This window comes from Petaurus breviceps, unplaced genomic scaffold (genome assembly GCF_028583685.1).
Source record: "Petaurus breviceps papuanus isolate PSGF00001 unplaced genomic scaffold, PetGlider_PUasm1.0 171, whole genome shotgun sequence".
NCBI lineage: Eukaryota > Metazoa > Chordata > Mammalia > Diprotodontia > Petauridae > Petaurus > Petaurus breviceps.
In genome coordinates, this window is record NW_027185754.1 from 26,001,779 (window position 1) to 26,029,636 (window position 27,858).

A 27,858-nucleotide genomic window follows, 5' to 3' on the forward strand; every position below is an offset into this window, starting at 1 on the left:
TGGCACACAGGCACTTTACAGCATTCTTGGGCCCCAACTGCAGAAATAGATGACAACATTTATGAATTACAAAAGAAAAATCAGTGTAGAAGGAAGGGAGAGGACCTTGGAACAAGTTCTCATGTTTTCTTGGTATTTGATTTCAGGCCGGCTTGTGGGTGACTGTGGAGGGATGGAATGTGTGGCGGACAGTGTACAACAGCATCCCAAGAGATGAGGAAGCCACGATCCTGAATTTAGACCAGAACTGCCTGAAGAGGCCTGAGGCTAAACACAGCCCAGGCTTACCAAGGAATGGAAAATGTCCCCTAAATCAGGGCACTCTTGCATATAGAAGACACTTAATATTTGTTGGACCGAAATAAGTCCATAGGACCACAGGATTTAAAGTTGGAAGGGCCTCAAGAGGACATCTAATCTGATTCCCTCATCTTCCCAAAGAAGGAAACTGAATCCCACAGAGGTGAAGGGATTTGGCTAAGCCCACGTTGGTAGTCAGTTGCAAAGTCAAAACTTGAACCCAGGACCCCTAGCTGAGGCATGAACAGGTAACTCTTTTTTTTTTTTTTTTAAGCAATCAGGGTTAAGTAACTTGCTCAAGGTTACATGGCCAGGTGTTTCTGGGTGGGTGCTAAGTGTCTGAGCCCGGGATTCAATCTCCAGGTTGTTCTGACACTGGAGCCGGTGCTCTTACTCGCTGTGCTACCTGGCTGCCCCAAACAGGTAACTCTTGCACCTAGACCAGACCTCTCTTGCCTGTTTAATAGATCATAGGATTTAGACCTGGGACAAAACTTGGAGGTTCTCTAGTTCAACTCCTTCCTTTTATAGAGTAGGAAACGGAGCTCCCGAGAGAGGAAAGGGAACCTGGTTTGCCCAAAGTCTTTCACTGAGCAAGTACCAGAGCCAGTTGTGAGACTTAGGCTTTTTATTCCATAATTAGTGCTGTTTCCCCTAGGCTGTACTGCACTGAATTAAATAAAATTAAACCCAGGGAAATGACTGCTTCTTGGGTAGACAAATAGGGAGAAAAAGACAAACCAAGTGTGCTTTCTCATTATTTCTGTTTTGCTATTAAGCTATGTACACACATGCAATCAATATATGTATGCATGTACACATGTGTATATATAAACATAGGTACACAGTGTATATCATGCATACATATGTGTATATACGCATATGTACACACAAACACACATATAGGGGTGTAACCTCACTGATATTTCTTCCACTGACACATCCTCACAGTACAGAAGGAACCCTGGTTCTCCTAGGCCATGGCAGTGAGAGGTCAAGTTCTGGTATCTGCCACTTAGCAAAGTGCGGAGGGCTCCTGCACAGAAGAATGGCTACCAGGGGATGAATTTTTTTTACTCCAGAAACTCCTGAAACCACTCACTTTGGGATGGGGGTCTGGGGCTGGTGAGAACCTGTACTGGCAGAAAGAGCAGCCATGCCAAGATCATCCCAGGTCTTTGAAGTACTGTGTTACATATGTAATCTTTCTATATTATATAGGCATATGGTAGGAAATTATGGTGACCCATGATTTCTGTTAAAGAGGGCAAAATATTTCAGCCCTCTGAGGTCTCTCAGTAAAGGGTCAGTTTGAACTAGATGACTTCAAAGGTTCCTTTCAACCCAGAGGTTCTAGGATTCTTTTATTTTCTGCGCTACAGTGGCCTGTCTTGAAGTTCTGGCTTCGGGAGGTCCCCTGGGAACACAAGGGCAACTGAATTTTATTTCAAGAATGAAGAGACAGTAGAAGGGAGGAAGCAGAAAGGAGGGAGAGAGATAGTCTAGCTCTAGGAAGCTTTCAGAGATAGGTGAAGCCTAGTCCAAGTCTTATAGAAAGTATGCCCCTCTCTCTGCTCTGTTTCTCTCTCCCTGCCTCTAGTAACACCACTCCAGTATGGGCAGCCCCAGAAATGTTCCCAATACACCCCTGCTCTGTGGGCATGGGGGCTATCATGAGTAATCTCAGAGGGGGTCACTGGTCACCTGTGGCCTCCTCCATTATGCCTTCAGGGGTGGCCAAAAAGTGCTTCCCACTGTGGTGGGAGAGAGGACCCTGGCTTCCCTCAGACCACAAAATGGAGTGTGTAGGTGACCTGGTGGCCATTGTCCCAGGCATAGAGGACCCTCTCCTTGGGATTGTAGTCAATCTGGGTGGTGAAGGAGTGCTCATTGAGGAAAGGCAGCTTGGGGTAGGCATCGGTGTTGGTGTGAGTGTCGAAAGCATAGGAGATCTGCCCCTCCCTCTGGTTGTAGACATCCACTGCATACAGGATCCCGCAGACTAGGAAACAATTTCCGTAAGAGTTACGCCTCAGCCGGGTTCTCCAGGTGGTCTCCCGCCTCACAGACAGGTCACCAGGGTCCAGCCGGCTCAGCACAATCACCTCCTGCTGGGAGAAGCCGCCCTCATCCACTGACGGGTAAATGACCCATAGGCCACTCTCGTCCACAGCAAAGTCAATGTCAGAGTGGCCTCGCCACTTCCATGGGGTAGTGTCCTCATACACCACGTCTGGGAGCAGGGTCCAGGCGGCCACATAGCGCTGCCGGAGGTCGTATTTGATGATATTTTTGGTGAAGGCGCGATTGTAATAGAAGGCACCCTGGAACACCACGTGGCCTGTCCCAATCCAGTTATATGGGAGTTTGTACATGTTACTCCAACGGCCTACAGGGAGAATGGGAGAGATGAGGAGATCCAGTTAATGACCACCACACCAAAAAACGTTTCAGGGCTCTTGGACCTAGCCCAGCCAAGTCATAAGAGAATAGAGCTGGAAGAGACCTCCTTTCGCAAAAAAGAAAATAAGACTCAGGGGGTCAATGGAGGTAATGTGGTACAGGAGATGAAAGCAGTGGCTGTGGAGTTGGAGGATCTGGGTTCAAATGCTGCCCCTAAAGCTACCACATGTTCAACCCTGGACAAGTCATCAGTCTTCAGCATCCTCAAAGGGGGCAGAATAAATGGCTCATAAGACTCCTTCCAGTTGTACTCCAATGACTTGCAGGTAGCAAATGGCAGACCTGGCTTCTGAACCAAATCCAGGGTTTTCTCCCTGGTACCGTCTCTTCCAGGTCTAACATTCTCTGCTCCACGTTCCCTTCCAATTGTAACATCTCATGATTCAAGGAACCCAAAGGAGAAAGCACAGAAAGGCCACGGGAATGGAGGCAGGCCCAGAGATTTCTCCCAGGTTCTGAACCCCTGGCATGTCATTTCCATGTCAATGAAAACCAAGCATTTCTGGCATCTTCCCTTGATTATGTAAGCCTACGTTCAGGTTCCAACACTGTCCTATTTCTGCTGGGCACCACTCCAACCTCAGGAAATCCTGGAGGGTTCTCAGCTCCTGAGCTCATGAAAAGCACCCACTGATCTTTTATCTTGTTTAAACACATGGACCGCATTAGGCACATTCCAGCCCTCTCCTCCTCGCCCCCTGCAGCTCCCTAACCTCTTGTAGCCTGATGCTCAGGGGGCCCTTTTGGCCCATTTATATAGGTCATCTTTCCTAATTAAAAAATGAGGGCACATCTTCCTTGCTGGCACCCAGAGCCCCATCCCAGATAGGAGAGCGAGAATTAGAGACCTTAGAACATAGAATGGTGGAGTTGGAATGGACATTTATATTGTTGTTCAGTCGTTTCAGTCCAACTCTCCATGACCCCATTTGGGGTTTTCTTGGCAAAGATACTAGAGTGGTTTGCCATGTCCTTCTCAGTTCATTTTACAGATGAGGAAATTGAGGCCAACAGAGTTAAGTGACTTGCCCAGGGTCACAGAGCTAGGAAGAGTCTGGGGCCAGATTTGAACTCATGAAGATGATTCTTCCTGATTCTAAGCCCCATGCTTTATCCACTGTGCCACCTAGCTGTCTCCAGAAACATTAGATATCATTTAGGCCCATGCCTCCATTTTACATAGATGGAAACTGAGGCCCAGAGAGTAAGATTTTGACAGAACCTGGAATAAAACTTGAGTTGTATAACTATCACTATAGTGCTCTCTGCATGATAGCATGCTGTTACTATGAACAACAAAATCCATTTTCAAATATTCTCTCTACTATAGCCAAACTGCTTCCCTGGCAGGATGGGATGCACTTCCCAAAAATGGATGATGTAGGGAGTTGGATTAATCGATTTCTAAGGTCCCTGCTGGATTCTGAGACACTGATTCTATCAGTCTCTACTTCAGGCTCTCTCATTCTAGGTTTGACATTCTGAGGTTTTGTAACATTTTGTAACACTCCATGTATTTTGTGCTGTCCCTGCCTAACATTCTATTCCTAATGTTCCATTTGCTACATTCTAGCATTCTATATTTTTTAGGTCCATTGGATTTCTAATATTTTTATAATTCATAAACACAAAGACAGGGAACAGGAGAGGGAACTTCAGGGACAGAGGGCCCAGCAGTCAGGTCAAAGGAAGGGACTATTCCCTTCCCAAACAGACTATCAGGGTTCCCTAGGTCATATGCCCCATTTCCCTGGAGGGAACTTGATTCTTTTATGTCCCATGGGCCTCCCTAAATACTCCTAACATACTTGGGAAACCTGGTTCTGAAAAACTGGTCCCTGCCACATTCCCAGTAGAAACCCAAGGGTCTCCACTTTTTGCCCCAGCCCCTCCCCTAGAATTTCCCACAGGATCCCCGACCTTGTTGGAAGTTGTCCAGGTTACGGAACTCCACCAGACTGTTCCCATAGTAGTAGTTGGTGACGTAGATCTTGTCATCCCGGGCTGTAGGGTCCTTCATCCAAGCCCCCTCATTCCTCCCATAGCTGTGCTGTTTCACAGGGGGATCAACAGACTTGATGGTACCTTCACAAGCCACTTCTCTGACTGTAGGGAGAAAGGATACACATGAAGGAAGCTTCCAAATCACAAAAATGTGGCACTGTGGACAAAACTGAAGATCAAAGAACCTGCTATCAATGTGACCTTGGGCAAGCCACTTAATGTCTGTGAGCCTCAGTTTCCTCCTTTGTAAAATGAACAGATTAGACGAGATGTTCCCTGTGGTCTTTTCCAGTTCTAAATTCAATGATCCCAAGTAATCCCAGATCACCTCAGCCTTTCTTCTGCCTTTGGACAGGATTATCTCCTCCCCCAGCTCAAAGAAAACAGAGTCATGCCTGTTCTTTTTTTTTTGGAGGGGGAAGGGCAAAGCAGTTGGGGTTGAGTGACTTGTCCAAGGTCACACAGCTAGTAAGTGTCAAGTGTCTGATGCCAGATTTGAACTCAGGTCCTCCTGACTCCAGGGCCAGTGCTCTATTCACTGCGCCACCTAGCCTCCCCCATGCCTGTTCTTAAAGTTCTCCAAGAATTGCTGACGCTACCTTTGTCTACTGAGACCCCATCCTTGAAGCCCCAGTCAAAATGTCACTTCTAGGAAACCTTCTCTCACATCCTCCTTAGTCACAAATGCTATTTCTTTCTTTGAACCCCACACCATACTTGGTCCTTCTCTTATTCTCTCATCCACATTCCATTCTGCATTATTGCTATTGTGTGGCCTATCATCTAAGTAATGGATACACATACATATTGCATGTCCCAGGGCTCTCACAACCTGTGTGACTTAGCAAGACCCTTCTGTTTATATTCAACAACAAAATAGATTATAGAGAGGAGGTGTTTAATAATGATCTTCAAATTGTTATTTTCATCCACATCCCACACTTCTAAGTATGGATGTCCTCCAAGGCTCTGTCCTGGGTCCTCTCTTCTCTCATTCTACATTCTCTCATGATGACCTTACTCATTACCTCTCCCAGGATCAGTTACCATCTTTATGTAGATGACTCGCAGGTTTTTCCATCTGGCCCTGAACTCCATCCCACCTCACTGAGTGCCTATTGGACCTTCCCAAGAGGATGTCCTATAGGCAACCCAAAGCCAGCATGTCTAAAACAGAACTCATTGCCTTTCACTCCAAACCCACCCTTTGCCTGAATTTCCTCATTTCTCTTAAGGCCACTTTACCAATCTTTTGGTCATTCAGGTTTGCAACCTCAGGGTCATCCTCAGCTCCTCTCTCTCCCTCACCCCATATCCTATCAGTTGCCAAGTTTCATCAGTTCTCCTTCCCTCTTTATCTACTACATCTCCCACCCAATTCAGATCCCCCTCACTTCTCACCTGGACTACTGCAAAAGCTTCCTGACTGCGTTCCTTCTGAAAGCCTCCACTCCAAACCCATCCTTCACACAGCTGCCAAATTATGACCAAAGCATAACTCTGCCCGTGTCACTCCTCTCCTCAATAAACTTTAGTGATTCCTACTGTCTCTAGCATAAGTACAGACTTCTCTGTTCGGCATTGAAAGCCCTCCACAATACGTTTCTGACTTTTCTTTTCAGACTGACTCCATGTCCCTCCCCTTCATATATTCTCCATTCCAGTCAAACTGGCCTATTCACTACTTCCTGCATGTGACATCACATTTCTGTGCTTTGGAAAAGGCTCTCTTCCATACCTGGAATGCTCTCCCTCCTAACCTTTGCCTCTTAGAATTCCTAGCTTCCTTCCAGGCTCAATGCAAAGGCTACTTCTGACCTTAGGTCATATCCATCATGCCAGTTAATGCCCTTGGGCCCACAAAAATTATTTTGTCTTTACCTCAATCTATTTTGTACTGTTTTTATCTGTATACATGTTGTTCCACCCCTGTTGAATATAAGTTGTTTGAGAGCAGGGATGCCATTGCTTAGTGCCATCCATGCCTTTCACAACAGTGGTGCTTAATAAATGCTTAGCGAGGGGCGGCTAGCTGGCACAGTGAATAGAGCACCAGCCCTGGAGTGAGGAGGACCTGAGTTCAAATTCGGCCTCAGACACTTAACACAAAAACTAGCCATATAACCTTGGGCAAGTCACTTAACCCCAATTGCCCTCCAAAAAAGATACACACACACATATATACATATATACACACATATATAAATGCTTAGTGAATAGATGCATGGAGAAAATCAGACCATATAATAGTATGGGAAGAATAATAGCTCTGTATAGATGTTGCATAATGTAGTTTTTAGTGATGATTATAGACTCATAGAAAGGCTTAGAATATGTAATATGTAATGACATGTAAGGGCTTAGAGTATAGAATATTAGGACAAAGAAGATAGGATGTTAGAGCTGAGGGTCAGGGTGTACTAGTGAATGTTTAACAACTGGCTCTCTAGAAGAAAAAAATACACACAACACACTTAAATTTAATCTGCATTATTAACATTTTCTCTATCGCTTCTTAAAGTCTGACTCTAGACAGTCAACAAAATGATAAAATAAGCCATAATCTGCAGTGTTTGCTGATTTCTAAGGTGGAAACACTCACACTGAAAATTTAACCATAGACTCTTGTGAATCAGATGGAGCTGGCTCCAGCACATCCCTGGCTTGAAGGGATCTTAGAACATTAAATGTTAGATCTGGGAGGGATCTTAGAACATGGAACGGCCAACAGAACATGTAAAATGTTAGAACTGTAAGAAAGTTGGTGCAATGTTACTCCCCAAAACCTACCCCCCCCATAATAGTATGATATGATATATGATGTGACATGATATAATATAATGTAACAGAATATAAAAATGTGTCTTGGAGATCCTCTAGTTTAACTCAGATGAGAATGGGCGTAGGCCCTGTGTCAGAAAGATAAGAGATCTAGAAATATTAGAACTACAAGCAACCTTAGACACAGAATGTTAGGTAAAAGAATTTTTTTAAATATTCTTTTTTTTTTTTGCTTTTTTTTTGGAGGGGGGAAGGCAGGGCAATTGGGGTTAAGTGACTTCCCCAAGGTCACATAGCTAGTAAGTGTTAAATGTCTGAGGCTGAATTTGAACTCAGGTTTTCCTAACTCCAGGGCTGGTACTCTATTCACTACGCAGAATGTTAGGTGACACAATCTTAGAGAAGAGCTTCGGGGATGATCTCCTTTGGCTCCCTCATTTACAGAAGAGGGAGATGAGACCCAAAGAGAATAAACGACTTGCCTGTCACTCATATCACCTGTGGCAGAAGTAAGATTGGAGCCCAGATCCCGCTGCTCATTCCCCTGTCCCTGACATTTTAAAGGCTGATGCCATACCTTGGTTAGGACTTTCTGACCCATTGGGGCCTGCAGCATTGTATCCAATGGACAGGATGGTGACCAGAGGTTGGCTGGTCGTAGTGATGGTGGTGGTAGTGGTCGTGGTACTAGGAACCACAGTGGTGGGAAGAGGGGTAGTGCTTGTGGGAGGGCCAGGGTTGGGGTCTCCTTCATCTGTAGCCCCCACTTCCTCATGCTCTTCTGGGCTGGCTTCCAGGTATCTTCCTTCTAGCTTGGTTTCCTGTTGCTCCAGCCCCGTTACCCCCTTGAGGGTGTTTTCTGTGAATAATGACAACAATAATCAGCCGATAAACATATATTAAATATCTTCTATATGCCAAGCACCGTGCTAGAAAGATAATAAGACAAAAACTAAATAGATCCTGTTCTCTAATGTGTAGAGTACAAGCCCTGGAGTCAGGACGACCTAAGTTCAAATCCAGACTCAGACACTTACTGGCCGTGTGACCTGGGCAAGTCATTTAACCCCAACTGCCTCCAAAAAAAAGAGTTCCTGTTCTCAAGCGACTTACATTTTTTTTTTGAGAAGGAGGCAAATTATACCCATATAAGTATAATCAGAATAAATACCAAGTAAATTCAAGGCAATTTAGGGCATTAGAAGTTGAGGAGAGATCAGGAAAGACTTCATGTAAAAGGGACTGCTTGAGCTGATTCCTGAAAGCAATAAGGCATTCTATGAGGCAGAGGTAAGATAACAATAATAATAACTCACACTTATAGAGTAATTTACTTCTGTTAAGCACTTTACGAATATGGCCTGATTTGACCCTCACAAAGGTACCATAACACAGGTAGTTTAAATATGACTATTACCACTTAGAAAAAGTGATATAATACAATCTCTTTGCTTTGCAGATAAGGAAACTGAGGTTCAGAGTAATCAAAGCCCAGTGTCTCTCAGCTAGCAAGCAATGATTCAGACCCAGGCCTTTTAAATCCTAGACCAGGGGTGGAGAACCTGTGACCTTGAAGTCACATGTAGCTTTCTAGGTCCTTGAGTGTGGCCTTTTGATTGAGTCTAAGTTTTACAAAACAAATCCTTTTATGAAAGATTGTTCTGAGAAATTTGTATTCAGTCAAAGGGCTGCACTTGAGGATCTCGAGGCCGCATCTGTGTCCTCAAGGCCACCTCTGTCCTAGACCTTCTCCTAAGGGGAAGAAGTTCTTGGTGCCTGGATGATGTCTACATTCTTGGGGCAATGGAGGGGTTGACCCACTCTCCTATTCTCTCCCTCCCTTCCTTTCTCCACCCCTGCCTCCCATTCTCTTCTGAATTCCTCCTGAGCATATTACAAACTGTGGGAAGGTGGAAATGCACTGGGGATAGACATGCAGATTCACTTAGTCCTTGGCAGGGCAGGCAAAGGAGGCGGGGAACAAACCAGACCTTGTGCTGGAGCCCTCTCTCCCCAGCCACCCTCTTCTGATATAGGGAGGCCACAGAAAAATCTACAGGAAGGAAACAGATTCCTCCAGCTTTGTTTGTCATGGCAGCCTCCTGATGTTTGAAGCTGGCATGGGACCATTAGGTATTCTGAAAGCACATATCTCAGGCAGCCTGTGGGCCGCTTATCAGCAGGTGGTAGTTTTGGTTTTTGTTTTTTAACTGGACTGAGGCTGCCCCTTCCCCAAAGACCATGTTTCTAAAGACAGTAACATAAATCAGGAGAGCTAGCCTGTCATTATGGAAAGAGCATTACATAGGGGACCAAAAGTCCTGGATTCAAATCTTGTCTGTCATTTATGACCTATGTCATCTGACTCCCTTGAAAGTTCAGTTAATGTGCCACCTCCTACAGGAAGCCTTTCTTTTTTTTTTTTTTTAAAGCAATTGGGGTTAAGTAACTTGCTCAAGGTTACACGGCCAGTTATTATTTCTGGGTGTGGTGCTGAGTATCTGAGCCCGGATATGATCCAGGTCATCCCGACACTGGAGCCAGTGCTCTTACTTGCTGAGCCACCTGGCCGCCCCTAGGAAGCCTTTCTTGATCTCTCACTTGTAAAGTGCCTTTTCCTTACTCATATATAGTTCTCTCTTAGTTCTTTTCCTTACATCATATATAGTTCTCTCTTTATGAGCTGTATATTTTCGGTAGAACGTAAACTCCATGAGAGTAAGGATCATTTCATCCTTTGTCTCTGTGTTCCTGGCACTAGAACAGTGCTTTGTACATAGCTGGTGGTTAATAAATGCTTCCTGGATTGGATTGGGTTGGGTTGGATAGGCAAATCAGTTTCCCTGGTTAAGCCTCAGGCTCCTCAGGTATAAAATGAGAAACTTGGACTAATAATGGTCTATAAAGTCTCCTCCAACATTAACACTTTATGAAAGACTTGACCAGGATCACAGAGTCTAACTAACCCTTATCGTTGATCTTCGTAGTGAAAAAGTGCTGGAAGAAAGTCCTGTTTTGCCCTGGGGTGGGTGAATGTGGGCCAATCACATTAGCTCTCTGAGTCCTGGGTCCTTCATCTGACAGGGAGGCTCCTAACACTTGTACTGCCTGTGGGTCAGTGCGAAATGTTCTCCACCTGGAATCAGATGACCTACATTCAGGTCCCAGCTCTTCCACTTATTGCCTGTGTGATCTGAGGAATCACATTTCTCTTAGCCTCAGTTTCCTCATCTGCTAAATGAGAGGGGTAGGCTAGACATCCTCTACAAGGTCCTTTGCAACGCTGAATCTATAATCTTGCCTGACAGAGCCACGGCAAAGAAAGTGCTTTGTGCATCTAAAAGTGCTCTCTCTAGAAATGCAAGGTGCAGTGATGATTTCTTGAATCCATTTCCTCTTTTCCATTGCCTCTGCACTCCCCCCCGCCCCCCACCAAGTCCAGCCTTCCTCCCCTCTTGCCTGGCCTGTTGTAGCTGCCTCATTGCTGTTCTCCTTGTCTCCAATCTTTCCTCTCCCGAATCCAGAGTGACCTCACTGGTATTCATGATACCCATGATGCTCTGATCAAGGTCCCCTTCCCCTTTGCATTGACTCCTTCAGTAGTTCCTTATTACTTACAGCAGGGGTTCTAAACCTGGAGGTCTTTGGATAGAATTCAGGTGGTTCATGAACTTGGATGGGAAAAAGCAATTACATGTTTATTTCAATATAATTGGTTTCCCTTGTAATCCTATGTATTCTATTTTATGCATGAAAAAAATTATTCTGAGAAGGAGTCTATAGGCTTCACCAGATTGCCAAAGGGGTCCTGACACAAATCTTTAGCAGAGAAGTTAGAACCTGCCCATAGCCTGGCTTTCCAGGCTCTCTGTAATCTATCCTATACCTACCTTTTCAGCCTTAAGTTATACCCTTCCCTTTCATGTACACAGAGACAGCTAGGTGGTATACTGGGCTCAGAGTCAGGAAGACCTAAGTTCAAATCGGACATTAGCTGTTTGAACCTGGACGAGTCACTTAACTTCTATCTGACTTAGTTTCCTCAATCTCAAAATGGTGATAACAATAGTATCTCTCTCCCATTGTTGCTGGGGAAGAGGAGGGGGAATCAAAAGAGATAATATTTGTAAAGAGCTTAGCACAGTGTCTGGCATACTGCAGGTGTGATATAAATGCTTATTCCCTTCCTTTCTCTCATGCCCTCATGTTTACTCTACATTGTAACCAACATGGCTATTTGTTTTGTCCCAAACATGCTCATCTTTCTCCCACCTCTGAGTCTCTCTTCAAATAGGAAGAGAAAGATGGTATGGAATTAGAATTAAAATGACTTAGTAAGTAATTGGACTCATTATGAGAGGTGAAGAAAAAGGGAGATAACCAACTGAGGTTTTAAAGGCAAGAAGATGGATGAGTGATGGGAGCCCTGACAGAAAGTGAGAAGTCAAGAGAAGATGCAGGGGTGGCTAGGTGGCACAGTGAGTAGAGCACTGGCCCTGGAATCAGGAGGACCTGAGTTCAAATTTGACCTCATATACTTAAAACACAAACACAAAACTAGCCGTGTGACCTTGGGCAAGTCACTTAACCCCAAATTGTCCTACCTTCCCCCCTCCAAAAAGCAAAAAAAGAAATGAGAGAAGATGCAGCCTTGGGAGGTCATCTAGACTGCTTGGAATATACTGACGTTGAGGTAAACTGAGTCTTTTCTGCAAGAGGCACCTCATCTCGGTTGGACTAGAGGAGCACAGGAGTAGAAAGAACTGGGGAAGATACCTGGGTTTTAGTCCTTGCTTGACCATGAACATTATATGACATTGTGCATATTACTTTCTCTGTCTAGGGTCCAGTTTTCTTATCCACAAAATGAAAGAGTTGAACCAAGTGATCTCTAATAATCCAGGATTTATTTTTTGCCATGTTATAGTCTTCTGGTCATTCTAGCTATGACGTCCGCTCTGCTCTCATGTCCCTTCTGCCTCTGACATTCTATGTTCTAGGGTCTAATACTCTCTGATCCTCAGGGTACTGAGTCTGACTCCATCTTTACGCCCTCCCATTACCCCTTCAGCTCTTCTCCCTTTTGTCCCAGTTGTTCCCCCTACATAATTCCTTTTTGTTGCCTTGATTTTGTTTGCTATGGGGGTTAAAGGCACCAAAGCCACCTGCTTTGTGCCCTGGCTCCCAGGGAGACATTATTGTTCTCGATGCTCCACCAGACATCAATCACATTGGTTCTTCTCCCTAAGAATCAAGACATCCACTTCCTCTCACTAAAAAGGTTGCTTGAGACAACTTGGCAGCAGGACAAAGGCTCCTTACCAGCCCTGCCTCTCGATCCTACAGCTGTGAATGGGTAACAGAAAAATATACAGGAAAAACAAAAGGGGTCACTTGGGACAATAACTCATAAACTCAGAGAATGTCAGAACTGGAAGGGACCCTGGGACATGAAATGTTAGCACTGAAATGGACCCTGGAATGTAGAACATTAGAACATAGAATGTTATGAAGCAGAATACCTTAGAACATAGAAAGTTAATATAGAATCTTAAAGTTGGAAAGAACAGAATGTAATGGTTAGAAAGGACTATAGAGGTCATGTAGTCCAACTCTTTCACAGACAAATTAGATAGAAGTGACTGGCCCAGGGTCTAGTTAGCTGACAAGATCCCATGTTTCATGAATTGAGTACCAGTCCAATGTCACTTCTACTACACCGTCCTACTTAATTTCTCCCTAGGGATTATCTCCTCCCACCATCTCATTTGGCTTTCAAGAGTTTTAATCCTTGCTTACTCTAAGATTAGCCTGGTTCTGGAAAGGAGAGGTCCCCTCACCTTTTCTTTTCTTTCTTTTTTTTCTGTGTGGGGGCAGCTTTTGCAGTTCATTTATGGAAGAGTTCAAATCTCCAGTGTAATCCTGATCAGCCTAGAATCTGGCTGACTTTTCCTTGGGCTGTAGCCAAAAACCACAAAGCCAAACCAACCTTGGTCTCCAAGCAATAATCTTCTACCCTTTCTCTCCACAGGGCTGTCACGGTGATGGGGTCAAGCAACATACAAAGTGACCACAGAATCCCTCTTTATCCCTGGGCTATGGCCCCAAACCATAGAAACAAACCAACCTTGGCCTCTAAGCACTTACTTAACCCCTTCTCCCCACCAGGCTGTCAGAGTGATGGTCAAACACCACACGAAGTTAACCACAGCATCCCCTTTTATCTCATCTCCACGTTCCTCACCTATAACTTCTCCCCCACAATTCTGCAAATCTTCGATTCAGAGGCACAGCTGTAAGCAGCTGGATGCCTACTAAGGGATAATAATAACATTGCTGTAGGACTTTAAAGTCTATGCGACACTCCCCCTCCCCTCAAGAATCCTTTGAAGAAGATAGTATGATATGTTATTCCCATTTTATGGGTTAGGAAATTGAGTCTCAAAGGAATTAAGTAGCTCACAGTCGGATCTGTCTCTTAGAGACCTATAATTGATTTAAAATACCAGCTCTGCCACTTATTACCTTTGTGACCTTGGCAAGCCACTTAACTTCTCTGGCTTCAGGTTCTTTAACTAAAAAATGAGGGGGTTGGGCCGCCTGGAGCCAGCTTGAAACAGAAAACTGATTTTCATTGTGAGCACATTTATACCTGGGAGATCAGAACTCAAAAAAACCAAGGCTTGATTTATTGTTTTGTTGATTATCTAGACTTAAGAAAAGTGTTAATAATGCAGATTAAATGTAAAAGTGTGTCCCATATATACATATCTCCCTCCTTTCCATCCTCCTCCCAGAACTGTTGTTAACATTGACCAGCACGTCCCTGCCTACATGGCCTCTAAGTCTTCTTCCCATTCTAGAGTTACCATCTTGTACTCAGCTCATATTTGGGAAGGGAGGCAAGGGTGAATTGTAGTGATTCACCTTAATACCAAATGAGGGAAACAGAGAATGATGGAATGACAGTGTTAGAACATAGAATCTCAGTGCTGAAAAGGACCTTGGAACAAAAAATTACACACGCATACATATATGGTAGGTGGAGCGGCAGATAGAGTACTGGGCTTGGAATCTTCCTGAGTTCAAATCTAGCTTTAGACACTAGCTATGTGACCCTGGGCAAGTCAACTGTTTGCCTCAGTCTCCTTATCTGTAATATGATCTGGAGAAGGAAATGGCAAACCAGTCACTTTAGTATCTTTGCCAAGAAAACTCCAAATGGGATCACGAAGAGTTGGACACGATTGAAATGACTGAACGACAAATATATGAATGTCTAAATATATGTATTTAGCTAATACCTGAAATTTTACCAAGAATTTTTCTAAAAACAACATGAGATAGACAATACAACTATTAGTATCCTTATTTAATTGAAGAGTAAACAGAGGCTGAGAGCTGCAGAATCTTGCCCCTGAGCTAGGATATGAACCTCAGTCTCCTAGTCCTAAATCCAGATTATTTTCCATTATACCTCAAGAATACAAAATATTAGAGCACAGAATGTGAAAGCTGGAAGGGGCCTTAGAAAGCACTTAGCCTCACCCTTGATTTTACAGAGGAAGCAAGGGCTCAATCCAGGGGTGCTGGGATGACAGAAGGGAAGGGGCAGTCAGACCTTGTCTAGACCAGGTTCTTCCCCTAGCCTCCCCTGCCTTTGATGTGCTATTTATCAAGGGCACATCAGCATTTCCTTGCCTTCTTCCTGTTCACACATCAGGCCTGGCCCTGGAACAACTCCCAGTAAGAATGGGAAGGTGGACATTAGGGCCTTGCATCCCTTTTCAGAGTCCTTGCTATTGGCCTGGCCAGCCCAGCAACATAGGAGGGAGAGGGTGGATGGGTCTTGGGCTGCTTGCCAGAGAGAAAGCCTTGGTTCCCACAGGTCTTGTTGGCAAAGTCAGATTCCTGCAGCTGTTTGTCTGCTGTGTGCCTTTTTTTGGTAAAGTCGGGTAAGGAATAAATATTGTAACATAGAGTCAGGTTGTGGCTCTTCCTCAGTTGAGCTGGGCAAAACGGAGCACCTGACACCAGGGAAGTCCTGCCATTGTATATGGTAAAGCAGCCCCAGAGAAATCCTCAGACATTCTATCTGGACTCTTGACCACAAGCTCAGCTTAAACACTGACAATTTAAGGTTCCTTCTTTAACATTCTTAAATAGCCTGTGTTCTCAGATTCCTTCCAGTTCTAACATCCTATTTTCTTTCTTTGTTTTTCTGTTTTCTTTCTTTTTAGACAATTGGGGTTAAGTGACTTGGCCAAGGTCACACAGCTAATAATCTGAACTCAGGTCCTCCTGACTCCAGTCTGGTGCTCCATCTACTGTGTCATCTAGCTGCCCCCTAACATCCTATTTTCTAAAGTTCCCTTTCTACTCTCTCATTCTATGTCATATGATCTCACATTCCATGTTCTATTTCCCTTGCCAATCCCTATCAGCAACAAAATCTAAGGATGCTCAGCAATCTCCTAATGTTATTTGTATCAGAGAAAAATCTGAATCCTCCTTCTCAAGAGACTTACCAGCTGTATCGTCCACCTCTTCCTGCTTTGTGGATTTGTAATAGGTGATGCCCCGGATCACCGCTTGCTGGTGTGGGAGGACCCGGGGCCTAGCTGTGGCCTGCAGGGCTTTGCCCTTCACGGTGTCTTTCCTCACCTTCTCCACCTTCAGAAGCTTGTCTTTGGGAGGCCTTGGGACAGACTTGTCCCCAAAGTTTTTCTTGACTCCAGAATATTTGCTGGCTTCTCTGCCTTTCCCACCAGATGTCTCCTAGGAAAGAAATAGGAAAAGAGGCTCCTAAAACTGCTGGCGGGGGCCCCTCTGACCCTAGTCAGGGGTTTGGATTTGGGGGAATAGGTTTCTTTTTTTTTCCGTTTTTTTGGAGGGGGGAAGGTAGGGCAATTAGGAGTAAGTGACTTGCTCAAGATCACATGGCTAGTTTTGTGTTAAGTGTCCGAGGCCAGATTTGAACTCAGGTCCTCCTGACTCTAGGGCCGGTGCTCTATTCACTGTGCCACCTCCCCCCCCACCGCCCCGGGGAATAGGTTTCTGTTGTCAAGTCAATGCCCAGGGTACCAGACCTTCCCATTATCCCTGGAGGAGTACAAAGAGTAACTGGGTGTGGAAGTCAGGAGACTTGACTGTGTAATTTACTAGCTCTAGGATTGATCGATCATAAGTCGGTCACTTCTCTCTGGCTTTCAGCTTCTTCATCTGTAAAATTATAGGGTTAGTCTAAGAGGACCTCGAACGTCTCCTCCTGGTCTAACATCCTATGTTCTATCATCCCTTCCAGGTCATTCTGTACTTCAGCATCAGATACCACCTTAAATTTTATAATCCAAAATTCCTTCCAAGATTTTATGAATCTTTCACTCCAAACTCAATCTTTTTCTGGTTATTATAACCTTATTGGGGACAGCTAGGTGGCACAGTAGATAGAGTGCCAGCTCTGGAGTTAGGAAGACATCCTCTGAATTGAAATCCAGCCTCAGATACTGCCTGGCTTTGTGACCCTGGGCAAGTCACTTAATCTTATTTGCCTCAGTTTCCTCATCTATAAAATGAGTTGGAGAAGGAAATGGCAAACCACTCCTGTATCATTGCCAAGAAAACCCCAAATGGGGTCATGAACAGTCCAATACAACTAAAAAGACTGAACAACGTGATCTCATTATTCCATTCCTAGGAGCAGTTTCTAGTATACAGGCATTTGGAGAGCTTGTTCCCTATTATTATGATGAGGATGAATAATGTCATTTTTATTACTGCTCAGATGATGCTGGTGTTAACTCACTATTATAGCATGGGGGCCCTACTGGCCAAATTCATTATGTAATCTATTGTTGAAGTAGATCAAGGAAGAATCACAGTAAGGGAAAGCACACCCAATTGGGAGTCCAGAGATCTGAGTTCAAATCCTGGCTATGCTATTAATTCTCTTTTTGATCAAATCATTTGCCATGGAGGAGAAACCAAGCTTCTTTGCCATTCCTTTATGGAATCCCTAAATAAAACTTGAATTAAGATTTTTTTTTAATTTGAAGGATTTGGACTAGCTTATTCTACTCCTAATATTCTATGATCTTCTAAGGGGTCCCTTCAACTCAGATATTCAATGTTTCTAGATCCCACAATTTACAATCTATGAAAACTCTTGATGGTATGACAAATACTGCATATATAATCCAATTCCCAATCTTGTCAATTGTCCTTTTTCCAAGGCAATGTGTGCCTTACATTGATGTTTATTTTAAATGTCTACATTTCATAGGTAATACATTATTGTCATTAATGATACTACTAGTAACCCAGAATCCTAGAGTTGAAAGAACTCTGATAAAGCATCTAATCTCATTTGGACCTAAAGAGGAATCTCCTTTCTATCATGCTGGACAGATGGTCTTTCAACCTGAATCAGTCAACAACCAACAGAGAAAATTAGTTGTTAAAGAACTTTTCTAAGACTTTACCACAATGTGCAAATAAGTTTTTTAATCAGCTTGACAGGATTACAGAGCTTTGGCCATTGGATGAAGGCAGATGAAGCTACATAGCAGATATCTTGTGAATGGCTGAAAGAATCAGACAAGTCTCTGAGCCTATGCTCAGAGGCAGCTCAGTGGATAGAGTTCTGGGCTTGGAGACAGGAAGACCTGAGCTCAAATCCGGCCTCATATACTTACTAGCTGTGTGATCCTGGGAAAGTCCCTTAATTTCTATTTGCATCAGTTTGCTCAGGTAAAATAGGGATAACTGCACCTCGAAAATTGCTATAATTTGTAAAGTGTTTAGCACAATGCCTAGAAGGTATTGTTGTTGCTGCTGTTGGGGAACTAGGTGGTACAGTGGCTAGAGCACTGGGATCAGGATCAGGAAGGCTCATCTATACACACACACACACACACACATATACACATACATATGCAGAGGGCATCTAGGTGGCACAGTGGATAGAGTGCCAGGCTTGGAGTCAGAAAGACTCATCTTCCTGAGTTCAAATCTAAGACACTAGCTGTATGACCCTGGGCAAGTCACTAAACCTGTTTGTCTCAGTTGTTCATCTGTAAAATGAGCTCCAGAAGGAAATGGCAAACCATTTCAGTATTTTGGCCAAGAATATCCTAAGTGGGGTCACAATGAGTCAGGAAATGGGGATAATAACAGCACCTTGCAATATTGTTGTAATTTGTAAAGCACTTAACGCTGTGCCTGAACATAGTATATAAATGTTTACTATCTTCCCTTATGCATAATATAGTAATAGGACAGTTCAGTGGTGGAAGATTCCAAATTATGGAGCTGAGGATTCCAGTTCCAGAGTCAAGCCCCTGAGAGGGAATCACTCTTGGGGCTGGGAGGAGAAAAGCGTCTCCTCTCCCTCTCCCACCAGATTAATTGGAGAGACTGGAGCAGTAGCAATCAATGTGTCCAGCTAGGATTAGAGATACTAGACTGGTAGGAGACAACACAGCCAACTGAGTGACCTGTTGAGGACAAGCAGATGTGGAAAGATGGTCACCTGGGGAGGAAGGAAGCTTCACAGAGTAGGAGCCTTTGCATCAAAGAAGAACGCTGGCTATGGACTAAAGAAAGGGCTTCCAGTCATAAGTGCCAGAGGTCAGGAGTCACCCCTTTGGCACTTTTGTACCTTAGGGATGAGCCAGTCTGTGTGTGCCTGACTCCTGCTGGCCTCTCAATGTGAGCCTCCTCTTTCCATGGACCTGTATCTGTGAGATAGTGTGCTCAGGGGAGAATCTTTTATACCAATCATCTTAGTAAATGTTTTTGCTTAAAGCTAGTTAATTGTGTTAGGCTGATTGTTAATAAGAAAGAGAATGAGGGGGGCTCAGGAGCAATGATACCAGAAGTATAACCCCTTGTGGAGGCTCTAACCTGGCACCACAAATTTTGGGGAGCAGCCAAGAAAAGGAGCCTCACTCCTATTTCTGGTTCTGTGACCTTAGGCACATGACTTCCTTAGTTTCCTCATTTGTAAAATGGGGATAATAACATCTGTTTGACTTACCTCATGGGGCTTTTGTATGGAATCAACTTGCAAACGGGAAAGTGTTCTAGGAACAGGGGCCGTTCACATGATTAATATAATCCATGGCTCTGGCTTACCTGGGCTTTGCTCTCAGGGCCAGCAGCTGCATCCTTCTGTAGCAACTGGTACCCCAGGCTGGAAATCTCCTTCTTAATACTCATCATGATGTCTGAGTAGTTCTCATAACGCTTCATCTGGTGGGTCAGGTGGGCCACGCTTTCTTTCATGAAATCATTCTCCCGGCTAAGGTTTGTCTTAATGGTCTGCAAGGGACAGGGACAAGATGCATAACACTGTAGTAGAAAGAACATTGAACTTTTGGGTAGAAGCATCTGGGTTCAAGTCCTAGGTCTAATAGTAGCTGCATGACTTTGGGCAGGTTACTTTCCTTCTGAACCTCAATTTACCTATCCGTAGAATGGAAATAGAAATCCTTATACTCTCTTTCTCCCAGGGCTATTGTGAGGAAAGTGATTTGTAAATCCTGAGGGGTGAAGTAGATAGAGTGGCAGCCCTGGAGTCAGGAGGATCTGAGTTCAAATCCAACCTCAGACACTAGCTGTGTGACTCTGGACAAGTCACCTGTTTGCCCCAGTTTCCTCATCTACAAAATGCGCTGGAGAAGGAAATAGCAAGTCACTCCAGTATCTCTGCCAAGAAAACCCCAAAAGGAGTCACGAAGAGTAGGACATGACTACACCATAGCTCTCTAGTGGTGTTATAATTATTATTGATCATTACATCTTGGTGTCTATCCTGACACTCCTTACTCCTCATCCCCTTTCCTCCTGTCCACCACCTTAGAGAGAGCAAAGGAACTGGACTAAGGTTATAAGACTTGAATTCAAGTTATTTACTAGCCACGTAACCTTAGAAAAGTCCATTTACTGTTCTGAGCCTCATTTTCCTCATCTGAAAAATGGGAAATGATACTTCCATGGGCTGCTTTCCACGTGTGCCTCAGCTGACTATACAACATCTCTGGGAGAAAAGCAGTATGTGTTTCATTCTCTTTGCTTTACAGATGGAGAGACTGAGACTAAGTGAGTGGACTTGTGCCAAAGTGCCTTGCCCAGGATCACACAAGTTAGTGGCAGAGTTTGGGCTCACAGCTCTGGAGAGTGGGGATGGGTAGATGGGGCCTAGAGACCCAGCCAGTAAAGGCAGAGGACAATAGTAACTGCTCATGTTTTACATTGACAAAGTATTTTTCAGGTTTTCTGAGTCTCTGCTTCCTGGGGCTGTTGTGAGGATTCAGCGTAGTCATTAATATGTTTTTTGCCAATAGCCTTGATAAAGTCAATGTTGATTCTTCACAGACCATGATATTCCATGACTGGAGGCCAGGGAGTATCACCAGAAGCAGCAGGGAGCTGCAGGATGAACATTGATTTGGAGTCAGAAAACTTGGGTTCAAATCCTTGCTTGGCCACTTAGCACCTTTGTGACCTTGGGCAAGTCACTTTAACTTCCTTAAAATTCGGTTTATTCATCTAAAAAATGAGAGGGTGACCTCTCTAGACTAGATGACCTCTAAGTTCTGTGTCTATAGTTCTCTCATGAAGTACCACATGTCAGCCATCATTATTGTATACATTATATTATTAGGATGTGAGTTATGAGAGTCCCTCAACCACATGAAATCTTTCCTTCCTTCCCTCCTTTCCTTCCTCCTTTCCCTCCTTCCTTCCTTCCTTCTTTCCTTCCTTCCTTCCTCTTAATAGCACATGATTTTTTCATGGCTTAAAAAAATGTGGCTAAGGATCTTGACTTGACAAATCAAGTTGGGCATTAAACCTAGTTGGAGGCAGCTGGGTGGTACAGTTGATAGAACACTGGACTTGGAATCAAGAGGACCTGAGTTCAAATGCTGCCTCAGATACTAGTCTAGTAACTCTTAGCAAGTCATTTAACCTATCTGCATCTGTTTTCCCATCTGTAAAACGGGAACAATAACCTGCCTTCCAGGGTTGTTTTGAGGATAAAATAAAATAATATTTGTAACGTGCTTTGCAAACCTTAAAGCACTATATTGTTGTTCAGTCATGTCTGACTCCTTGTGACCCCTTTTGGTGTTTTCTTGGCTAAGATACCAGAATGGTTTGCCATTTCCTTCTCCAGCTGATTTTACAGATGAGGAAACTGAGACAAACAGGGTTAAATGATTTGCCCAGGGTCACAGAGCTAGAAAGTGTCTGAGGCTGGACTTGAACTCACAAAGAGGAGTCTTTCTGACTCCGGGTGCCCTATCTGCTGAACCACCTAGATGCTCAGCTATTGTTAGCCCAGCTAAGATGACTATTAATAATCCCGAAGTAGACATTCCACCAGCTTTGCCACTCTCTGGATTTCAGTTTCTTCATCTGTTAAATGGAAACAATGAGACCTGTAATACTGATATACTTCACATAGTTGTTTCAAGGCTCAAATGAGATGAGGGATGGGAAATGTAAATGTGCATGCTAATCTTTGTTAATTATTGAAAAATCCAGCTTCTCTCTCAGATGTACTAAAAGGGAAGGGGAAGGGCGTCCACACCGAAGCCAGAGGAGTCTGAGGGAGTTGGGAGACAAGGAAGACTGGGCAGACTGGAGGGAGGGGCAGGAAGCCTGAAGGGACAGGGGCCTTTTCCCAGCTGAAGCTCTGGGGGGTGGGGACAGGTAGATGGGGCCTAGAGACCCAGCCAGTAAAGACAGAGTTTTACATTGACAAAGTGCTTTCATCTCCATGGTCCAGGGGAGTGCAAGGATGACTACCCACACTGTATGGGTGAGGAAAACAAGGCTCAGTTACATTCACTTACAAACACTTATTAACTATTCACTATTGTGAACTGAGCCTGGGGCTCAGTGCCAGTGATACAAATGCACATACACAGGGTGCTTTACAAAGCCCCATACAAATGCTATAGTTGTCAGCTTGGGTATTATTCACTTTTTACAGAGCATTTTATTCACCTCTCACCTTAGCCTTAAAGCTACCTCTTGAGGTAGACAGTACAGGTATTACTGGGCCCAAACTGAGGAAATTAAGGCCCATGGAGAGGAATATCAAAGTCATACAGCAGGTAAGTATTAGATCTAGGCCCATAAACCAGGACTCCAAGTCCAGTTCTCTTTTCATTCCCCCCAGGCAGCCTCTAATAACAATATTAATGGAGAGCTGTCCATGAATGTTCTCTGTCTCATAATTTCCTCTAGGCCAGGAAGCTGCTTAGTCTAGAGGCAGATTTTGGGGGTGGTAATGAAGCAAGGAGGAATTAGAACAACTCACACAGCTGCCATACTTAAACATTCAAATAGCATAAGGTAGGGAGTGCAAAGACTGTTGTTACCATTTCCCAGATGAAGAAACTAAAGCTTAGGAAAAGGAAGTGACTTGTCCAAGGTCACAGCCAGGAAATGACAAGAGGTGGGATTTGAACTCATTCATTCACTTAACAAACATTTATTAAGCACTTTTTACATGCCAGGTACTATGCTAGGGAAGCCAAGTTGAGTCTCTTGACAATCCTTCTTTCCACCAAATCTCCATTTTGGTTCTGACAGGATTAAGGCTGACCCATGAAGGCCTTTTGTTTGTTTGACCTCCTGAATGGTAGAGATGGAGCTGGTACTGCCTTCCTTTTGCTCTAGATGCCCCAAAGAAGAGAAGGTATGGGAGGGAACACAGCCTTCTTTTGTTGGTAGCCTAGGGTTCTCAAACTCCAGATTTCATACAAACAAGATTTAGGAGGAAAGTGTACCCTATATTTGAACCACTATAGAATTTTGCTTCTACTCCAGTCATTAGTCCTAAGCCCTGTTACCACCTTGGAAGAGACAGACCCTCTCACCTCTTCCAGGGTGTTCATCTGAGAGGCCACTTTGTTGATGTAGGCGTGGACTTTCATCAGGTCCATACTGTACAATGTCCCTTCCAGGAGGTCGACCATGGACTGGAGCTATAAAGAAAAAAGGCCACAGTTTTTCTCCAAATCTCCAGACTTCACACCTGGGCCCCTGCCTGAGGCCCCAAACTGTGCTGGAAGATAGTGAGCTTGCTGTCAATGGAAGCATGTGAGCAGAAGTTGGATAAACAATGGTCTCATCCTCTCAAAGAGGACTCATGCTCCAGCGAGGGGTTGGACCTGATGACTTCTGGCTCAGGAAGCTTTGACAGCAACAAGGGAGAACTCTATGAAGTATTTCCTCACTTTCAACTTCTCAGCAACTGGGGATCCACTGCTGTTGAACTAGAAATAGTTTCCATCAAGAATCTGCTTCTACTATCTGAACAGCTCTCATGGGAAAGAGGGATTCGATTTATTCTGGTCAGCTCCAGGTGCTGGACTGGAAGCAGCTGGAGGAAGTTATAAGGAGGCCCAGTTCATTGGAAAGACTTGCCTCAGAAAATAGTGAGTAATTTATCACTGGGGATCCAAGCAGAGGCTAGATTTTGTAACAGAGAGATATACATTGGGTAGGGATTGGACTAGACTTCTGAGGTCTACACTTCCCATACAAGGTCTCTTTGATACTTTGGTTTTAAGCAAAACTGGTCTAGTAGAAAGAACACTGGACCAGGACTCAGCAAACCTCGGTTCCAGTTTGGAGTCTGCCACCAGCTCACTGTGTGACCCTGAGCAAGGTCATTCTCTCCTCTTTAGACTCTAGTTTCCTCCTCTGTAAAATGATATTATTCAACTAAGGTTCCTTTCAGTTTTGGCAAGGAATCTTCAAGTTCTATGTTTTTTTTTTAAGCAATTGGGGTTAAGTAACCTGCTCAAGGTTACATGGCCAGTTATTTCTGGGTGTGGTGCTAAGTGTCTGAGCCCAGATTCGATCCCCAGGTCATCCTGACACTGGGGCCGGTGCTCTTACTCGCTGAGCCACCTGGCCTCCCCCAAGTTCTATGTTCTAAAGTACTTTTCAACCCTAACATTCTATTTTCTAAGGTCTCTTCCTATTACCTTAAAGTTCTTACAGTTTATGTTCTAAGATGTCCTCTAGTGCTATGCTCTGGATTCCCCTCCAAAGCTCACATTCTATGTTCTAAGGTCCTCTCCAGGCCTCACATCTAATGATCTAAGGTCCCCTCCAGGCCTCACATTCTATGATTTAAGGACTATATTCTATATTCTAAGGACCTTTCCAGCATTAACAATTTCTATATTTTAAGGTCCCTTCTAGCCCGCTAAGGGGCCTTCTTAGGGGTCTATGTTCTCAAGTTCCTTCAGTATTCATAGTTTGGGTTCTAAGGGCCCATTTCAACTTTCACCCTTAACATTTTCCATTCTGGGGTTTCTTCCAAGTCTAACAATTTGTGTTTTAAGATACCTTCCAACTCTAAGCTCCCTGCTAGCCATGATAGTAGAAATCCCAAAGGCCCTCCCAGTTGTAACAACTTACATTCTACAGTCCTTTAAGCTCTAACATTCTATGTTGTTTCCTTCCAGCATTAAAATTTTGTTTTAAGGCCCTTTCCAGTAATTGCATTCTATGTTCTAAGAAGTAATTCTAAAAGTCCACATTCTAAGGTTTCTTTTGGTCAACAGTACATGAGGGCCAAAAAACAACCCCTCACAAGAGTCTAAAGCTGGGAATTTCCTATGTTTTGTGGGCTGGAGTCCCCTCCTCAGAACCCACCCTCTGCCTTGAGGCTTTGGGACAGTTCCTGGGGACTCTTATTGCCTTCAGATCTCCTCCTTTCTTCTGGTCCTATGACCTCTTCCTGCCTGGAAAGCTGGCTCTTTCCCATGTGTGTTTGATGTTACTTTGCCTGGTCTGGGAGCAAAGAGGGAAATAGAGCCCACACCCTATCCCTCATTGACACCATGTCTCAGGTCTCCTCCCCACACCAAACTGGAAAAATGATGAAACAAAAAGCACACACCCAGGACATTGTCCCGAATGACCTTTAACTGAAGTCACTGCTCCCTTGAAAGGGGGTGGAAGGGCTGGCATGAGAATCCAAAGGACTTATGGGGTGGGGGGAGGTTATCACACAAAACAGCTCTTGGGGGTAGGGATATCAAAGGCCATGACTACAAAAAGAGCTACTCTCAACTCCTCTCCTCTGCTCCCATCCTTGCAGATATTCCATTTCCCCAGATCTTTCCTATTTTCCACTTGCTTCTCACCTGTCCTTCTGGCTTCCTTGATGCATACCCATTCCATCCCACCATTTCTCCAAAGAACCATGTGGGCAATGATTATTCCTCAGTCCCTTGAACTCTCATCCTCACTACTATCTGCTGTCTCGTGACATTTGTTTCTCCTTCCGAAGTCTTGGCAAGGCTGCCCTTCTCTGGAAGCCTCCTAAATCTTGAACCTCAATAACATTTATCCCTCCCCTCAACCAACGCACACAGGAAACATGGGTTTGACTCTTACACTTTACTTATGCCCCAAGGGACAGAGCTGATCCTTAGCTCCCTGGCTCAGTTTTATTGTGGCTGGAGTCTGACTCATACCTCTCCTCACGACTCCCCCAAAAAGAGGGCCTGAGATTTAGGACCTGGAGAAACACCCTTACTAAGAGTCTGGAAGGAAGATAGAAGTGAAAAGCTGAGCTCTGCCAAAACCCTAAACAAGCGACTTCCTTGAATTTCTCAGACAGACACTGAAACCCATGTGCTGCTAGCAAACAGAGCAAAAAGGACAATGTACTAGGAGTAAGAAGGCCTGTGTTCTGATCCTGAATCTTAATTAACTAGCTGTGTAACCCGGGACAAATCTCTTTCTCTTTCTGGGCCTCAGTTTCTTTATCTGCAAAATGAAGGAGTCAAATTAGGTAACCCCGGAGTCCCATTCTAGGCTCTAAGGTCCTATTTCGCGTTTTACCTCCTAACATTCTATGTTCTGTAGTCTTATTCCAAGCTGAACATTGTACAGTAAAGATCCATTTCAGTTTTAATTTTCATTACAGTTGTCCCTTCTACATTGCAGGGGGGTAACAGGACATGGCGTCCCCACAATCTGGAAAATCTGCTTAACATTTCTTTGCCCTCCCTTTGTACCAGAAAAGAACTCTGAAATTTTCCTTTTTCTTTTATGGGGTATTTACAGTACCTTGTTGTAAAATTTGGGTTGATGTATAATATCAATACTATCAATAATATCAATACTATGATATCAATAATATCAAAATAAATAAAAACACAATACTATACATGTGTTTTATGCATTTCTGAGTTTCTAAACTTTTTTCTGTCATCTGTAGCTTCCACCAAACACTTAAAAATTCCCATTTAATTTCTTATGTGGACCTGTGATATATTGAAACCACAACAAGGAGAGTTGCAGTGTGGAAGGAATAACTGTATTCTAAGGTTCCTTCCTTCGCTAATACTACATGATTCTACAGAGATCAGAGATTAGGGGATTTATTGAGACTGGTGACTTTACACTGGAACAATGATTTGTCATTTTGATTGAGTATGGTAAATCGTGTTTTTGTAATGACTTACTGCTGAGTATTGGGGGGGGGGGTTCCCTTTACAAGTCCTGTAATCACCTGAATCTGGCCCCTGGACCTGCCTCCCTTCCAACCTTTCCAACACCCAGTCGCTGTGGTGGCTTCCCTTTCCCCCCCACCCCACATACCTTGAAGAGCTCTGGTGCTTGTTTCTTGATCTTTTCCATCTTCCATTCATTCTCACAGGGGTTGAGAGAGGAAGGGGGTGCCGTGCAGGAACAGCGACAATCGGCCCCAGAACTCACAGTTTCTACTGTGTAGAAATCCTCCACTCTCATACTCCCACTGCGGACGCGACTGCAGGCGTCTTTGCTCAGGGGTCTCAGGATGCACTTGCAGCGGCAGTCGGAACCCTCAGATGTCATCTGAACCTGTTCCGTATCACCGAACACCTGGAGGGATAGGAGAATAGAGGTCCTTGGGGAGAAGGCCCAAAGATAAGCTGGGCGCTGGGGAAAGAAGTACCTATTTAACAGATAGACTGAATAGGCACATGAGTAGCAGGGACCAACATTAGTAAAGTTGAAGGCTTCCTCCTCTCTTAAGTAGAAAAATTTCCCTTTGGTGAGAAGTGAAGGAAAGTGGCAACTGGATCTATTCTGGCCCTGATTCTCACCAACAAGAAGGAACTGGCTGCCAAATTAGAAATATTGATCACATTGGTGGGCGAGGGGAAGTCACCACTCACTCCATTTAGAAGCTCTGACAGAGGAGAGGAGATGGAGGTATAGTTTAACAGGCATCCTAGATTTTCAGAGAGGAGATTTCAAAGCATTCAGAGAAAGCTAGGTAGG

General features: G+C 44.2%; 1 protein-coding gene across 1 annotated transcript in view; it reads right to left on the reverse strand.

Moving 5' to 3' along the window:
- Positions 1-27,858, reverse strand: part of OLFML2A (olfactomedin like 2A) — a 51,019-nt gene that overhangs the window by 3,890 nt on the left and 19,271 nt on the right. The window contains exons 2-8 of the mRNA XM_069082778.1: positions 27,193-27,456; positions 23,442-23,549; positions 19,684-19,869; positions 16,077-16,326; positions 8,126-8,407; positions 4,684-4,869; positions 1-2,689 (exon numbers count right to left, since the gene is read on the reverse strand). The exon at positions 1-2,689 is cut by the window's left edge and continues 3,890 nt beyond it. Of these exons, the coding sequence (XP_068938879.1) occupies positions 2,085-2,689; positions 4,684-4,869; positions 8,126-8,407; positions 16,077-16,326; positions 19,684-19,869; positions 23,442-23,549; positions 27,193-27,456 (1,881 nt within the window). The 3' untranslated portion in view covers positions 1-2,084. The remainder of the gene's footprint in view (positions 2,690-4,683; positions 4,870-8,125; positions 8,408-16,076; positions 16,327-19,683; positions 19,870-23,441; positions 23,550-27,192; positions 27,457-27,858) is intronic.